Source organism: Bison bison, unplaced genomic scaffold, assembly GCF_000754665.1.
Source record: "Bison bison bison isolate TAMUID 2011002044 unplaced genomic scaffold, Bison_UMD1.0 scf7180017864503, whole genome shotgun sequence".
Taxonomy (NCBI): Eukaryota; Metazoa; Chordata; class Mammalia; order Artiodactyla; family Bovidae; genus Bison; species Bison bison.
In genome coordinates, this window is record NW_011495061.1 from 4,375,220 (window position 1) to 4,380,697 (window position 5,478).

The window sequence follows — 5,478 nt, forward strand, 5'->3', positions numbered from 1 at the left end:
CTATGAGTAATCACCAATATCATGTGGTTTAACCTAAGAATCTCATGAGGTATGTATTATTTTCTCATTTTCACAGGTAAGGAAACAGAAGAGCAAACATTTCTTACAACTTGCCTATGATTTAATAGATAGAGGCGGAGCTAGAAACGAATCCTAGGTCTGCATGGCTCCAAAGTCCATGGTATTCTGCATGTCCCTTTGCCTTCCACACTGGCACTCATATCTAACTTTCAAAACGTTTGTGTCTTTCATACATCTATTTTCTTTAAACATATACAATTCACTTCAGGTTTGGGTCTTTGTCTAGTTTAAATGGCCAGAATTTGATCATTCATTTACATAATCCTTCCCTGGTGGTTCAGACAGTCGAGAATCTGCCTGCAATGTGGAAGACCCAGATTTGACTCCTGGATTGGGAAGATCCCCTGGAGAAGGGAATGGGTACCCACTCCAGTATTCTTGTCTAGAGAATTTCATGGACAGAGGAGCCTGGCGGGCTACAGTTCATGGAGTCGCAAAGAGTCAGACGCAACTGAGCAATCAACACTTCACGTGTACGTAATCTTGGTACTACTCATACTATAGCATGCCATTGTCATGATTCACATATAACACTGAGTAAAATGTTTGTGGTTGCTGATTGTATGTATATACGTTTTTTTGTTTTTGTTCAGTTGTTAAGTTGTCTGACTCTGTGACCCTATGGACCACAGCACGCCAAGTTTCCCTGTCCTTCACTATCTCCCAGAATTTGCTCAAACTCATGTCCATTAACTTAGTGATTCCATCCAACCATCTCATCCTCTGTCACCCCCTTCTCCTCCTGCCTTCAATCTTTCCCAGCATCATGGTCTTTTCCAATGAGTCAGCTCTTTACATTAGGTGGGCAAAATATTGAAGCTGGAGCTTCAGCATCAGTCCTTTCAATGAATATTCAGGGTTGATTTCCTTTAGGATTGACGGGTTTGATCTCCTTTCAGTCCAAGGGACTCTCAGTCTTCTCTGGTACCACAGTTCAAAAGCATCAGTTCTTTGGCTTTCAGCCTTCTTTACGGTCCAACTCTCACATCCATAGATGACTACTGGAAAAATCATAGCTTTGACTATATGGACCTTTGTCAGTAAATTTATGTCTCTGCTTTTTAATACACTGTCTAGGTTTATCATAGCTTATATGTTTTCTTAATCCTTGAGATAGAGGTTCTTTAAAAAACAAATTATTAATAAGAGTATGTTGATCATTAAATTAGAGGAATCATGGAAATGTCTGAAGGTAATTAATACATTCTCACCTGCCCTTGATCTGTGTGATCTATTTTGAAGTAAGGGACCAGTATTCTGAAGTGCTAATCTTTCAGTCCAGTTTCCTAGCTTTCTTCACTTTGTCTCAACTTCTATAACTACCCTTTCCTCTTATCCTCATCATATGCCCCTGCTTATTTCTCTGTAGTTGCTTAATAGAACTGAAGAAACCAAAACATAATTAATCCAAGTTCCCAAATCTTTCAGTTTTCTTGCATTTAATCCTTGCCCATAAAAAAAGTCTAGATAAAAGTATCTAGACTCTTCGTATTGCTTCATACAATCCCATAAGTATAAAAAGGTATGGTATAGAAGTGAAGTCCTGAATGATTCTGCAAAACATCCAGGCAGTTTTGCTCACAGCAGTAAAAGTTCTACTTCCATTTTTCATCTTGAACATGGACACCTTTTAACCCTTGCTATCAAATTTTTTTTTATTCCAGGAAAAAGATCAAGTAAGAAAGAGATGTCAAAGTTAACATCATATTTTTTGGCCTGATCAGTGGTTAAACAGAGACAGCATTTAGTAAGACAGAGATTACTGACTAGAGGTATACTTGGGATGGGGCTGAAATATCAAGAGCTGCTCTTTCTATAAACATTCATGTTATTTACAGTTCATGTTATTGCAATCAATATTGCTATAAGCATTCCTTTGCATATCTCCCTTGCACACAGGTAAGACTTATTCCATGGTATACACATAGGAATAAAACAGCTGACTCCTAAGGTAACTGAGGCTTCAATTTTAATATTTGCATGGAAACTGAAAAGAAAGCTTATGTGCACAAAGTACTCTGTAAATAAGGCAAATTTACCATTTGAAATATGTATAAGATTATATTTAGGTTATGCTTAGGTATGCATATAAAATGTAGGGTCATTCCAGTCAATTTAATCTCCTGTGGTTCTGATTTCAATAGGCACTGTTAAATGAACAGATGGAGGCTGCAAACCGCACAAGAGTGACAGAGTTCATTATTTTGGGATTAACGGATAATGTGACACTATGTGCCATCTTCTTTGTGACTTTTCTAGGAGTTTACGTAGTTACCATAGTGGGAAACATCAGCATAATCATCTTAATCCGAAGTAGCCCACAGCTTCACACGCCTATGTACCTTTTCCTTAGCCATTTGGCCTTTGTGGACATTGGGTATTCCACATCAGTTACACCAATTATGCTGATGAGTTTCTTAAAAGAGAGAACTGCCATCCCAATCACTGGTTGTATAGTCCAGCTTGCCTCTGATGTTGCCTTTGGGACTACGGAGTGCTTCCTGCTGGCCACCATGGCCTATGATCGCTACGTGGCCATTTGTTCTCCCTTGCTCTACTCCACCCAGATGTCCCCAGTGGTCTGCTTCTTCCTGTTGGGGGCCTCCTACTTGGGTGGTTGTATGAATGCTTCATCATTTACTGGCTGTTTGATGAATCTCTCCTTCTGTGGACCAAATAAAATCAATCATTTTTTCTGTGACCTCTTCCCGCTCTTGAAGCTTTCTTGTGGCCATGTTTATATTGCTGAGATATCTCCAGCCATCTCCTCAGCATCAGTCCTCATAAGCACACTGTTTACCATAATTGTGTCCTACAGCTACATCCTCCACTCAATCCTGAAGATGCGCTCCACTGAGGGGAGGAAGAAGGCCTTCTCAACCTGCACCTCCCACCTCACTGCAGTCACTTTGTTTTATGGGACAGTTTTATTTGTTTATGTGATGCCCAAATCGAACTATTCAGCTGATCAGGTCAAAGTGGCATCTGTAATCTACACGGTGGTGGTCCCCATGTTGAACCCACTCATCTACAGTCTGAGGAACAAGGAGGTGAAAGAGGCTATGAGAAAACTAGTGGCCAGAGTACACTGGTTTTTCTGAATTAAATCAGACATAAATCTATACATCACAAACTATTCATTTGGGGGATATTTTTGCTGGATATTTTTATTGATACTTATCATGACTGAGTGGCTAACATACATACACATACATACATCACTAACTTTATTGCTTTAACTGTGATAAGCTTCTGTAAATATAAAAGACCATGTATAAAGTTAAGTGTATCACTAAAATGTGTGTTTGCTTCAGTTCAGTTCAGTCGCTCAGTCGTGTCCGACTCTTTGTGACCCACGAATTGCAGCATGCCAGGCCTCCCTGTCCATCACCAACTCCTGGAGTTCACTCAAACTCATGTCCATCGAGTCGGTGATGCCATCCAGTCATCTCATCCTCTGTTGTTCCTTTTCCTCCCACCCCCAGTCCCTCCCAGCATCAGAGTATTTTCCAATGAGTCAACTCTTCGCATGAGGTGGCCAAAGTACTGGAGTTTCAGTGTTAGCATTATTCCTTCCAAAGAACACCCAGGGCTGATCTCCTTTAGAATGGACTGGTTGGATGTCCTTGCAGTCCAAGGGACTCTCAAGAGTCTTCTCCAACACCACAGTTTAAAAGCATCAATTCTTCTGTGCTCAGCTTTCTTCACAGGCCAACTCTCGCATCTATACATGACCACTGGAAAAAACGTAGCCTTGATTAGATGGACCTTAGTTGGCAAAGTAATGTCTCTGCTTTTCAATATGCTATCTAGGTTGGTCATAACTTTCTTTCCAAGGAGTAAGCATCTTTTAATTTCATAGCTGCAATCACCATCTGCAGTGATTTTGGAGCCCCCAAAAATAAAGTGTGACACTGTTTCCACTCTTTCCCCATCTATTTACCATGAAGTGATGAGACCAGCAAATTTGGAAAACTCAGCAGTGGCCACAGGACTGGAAAAGGTCAGTTTTCATTCCAATCCCAAAGAAAGGCAATGTCAAAGAATGCTCAAACTACTGCACAATTGCACTCATCTCACACGCTAGTAAAGTAATGCTCAAAATTCTCCAAGCCAGGCTTCAGCAATATGTGAACTGTGAACTTCCTGATGTTCAAGCTGGTTTTAGAAAAGGCAGAGGAACCAGAGATCAAATTGCCAACATCTGCTGGATCATAGAAAAAGCAAGAGAGTTCCAGAAAAACATCTATTTCTGCTTTATGGACTATGCCAAAGCCTTTGACTGTGCGGATCGCAATAAACTGTGGAAAATTCTGAAAGAGATGGGAATACCAGACCACCTGATCTGCCTCCTGAGAAATTTGTATGCAGGTCAGGAAGCAACAGTTAGAACTGGACATGGAACAACAGACTGGTTCCAAAGAGAAAAAGGAGTTCATCAAGGCTGTATATTGTCACCCTGTTTATTTAACTTATGTGCAGAGTACATCATGAGAAATGCTGGACTGGAAGAAACACAAGCTGGAATCAAGATTGCCGGGAGAAATATCAATAACCTCAGATATGCAGATGACACCACCCTTATGGCAGAAAGTGAAGAGGAACGAAAAAGCCTCCTGATGAAAGTGAAAGTGCAGAGTGAAAAAGTTGGCTTAAAGCTCAACATTCAGAAAACGAAGATCATGGCATCCGGTCCCACCACTTCATGGGAAATAGATGGGGAAATAGTGGAAACAGTGTCAGACTTTACTTTTCTGGGCTCCAAAATCACTACAGATGGTGACTGCATCCATGAAATTAAAAGACGCTTACTCCTTGGAAGGAAAGTTATGACCAACCTAGATAGCATATTCAAAAGCAGAGACATTACTTTGCCAACAAAGGTTTGTCTAGTCAAGGCTATGGTTTTTCCAGTGGTCATGTATGGATGTGAGAGTTGGACTGTGAAGAAAGCTGAGCACCAAAGAATTGATGCTTTTGAACTGTGGTATTGGAGAAGACTCTTGAGAGTCCCTTGGACTGCAAGGAGATCCAACCAGTCCATTCTGAAGGAGATCAGCCCTGGGATTTCTTTGGAAGGAATGATGCTAAAGCTGAAACTCCAATACTTTGGCCACCTCATGTGAAGGGTTGATTCATTGGAAAAGACCCTGATTCTGGGAGGGATTGGGGGCAGGAGGAGAAGGGGACAGCAGAGGATGAGATGGCTGGATGGCATCACTGACTTGATGGACGTGAGTCTGAGTGAACTCTGGGAGTTGGTGATGGACAGGGAGGCCTGGCGTGCAGCAATTCATGGGGTTGCAAAGAGTCGGACACGACTGAGCCACTGATCTGATCTGATCTGATGGGACCAGATGCCATGGTCTTAGTTTTCTGAATGTGGAGCTTTAAGCC

At 41.3% G+C, this 5,478-nt stretch overlaps 1 protein-coding gene across 1 annotated transcript; it reads left to right on the forward strand.

Moving 5' to 3' along the window:
* Positions 1-2,243: 2,243 nt before the first annotated feature.
* Positions 2,244-3,339, forward strand: LOC104980530 (olfactory receptor 481). The gene has a single exon (XM_010829283.1). It carries the CDS (start codon positions 2,244-2,246, stop codon positions 3,180-3,182), a length of 939 nt encoding a protein of 312 aa, XP_010827585.1. The 3' UTR covers positions 3,183-3,339.
* Positions 3,340-5,478: the final 2,139 nt, after the last annotated feature.

What these genes read in the sequence shown, in the direction of transcription:
- LOC104980530 (XM_010829283.1), top strand. Translation starts at nt 2,244, where the DNA reads ATGGAGGCTGCAAACCGCACAAGAGTGACAGAGTTCATTATTTTGGGA.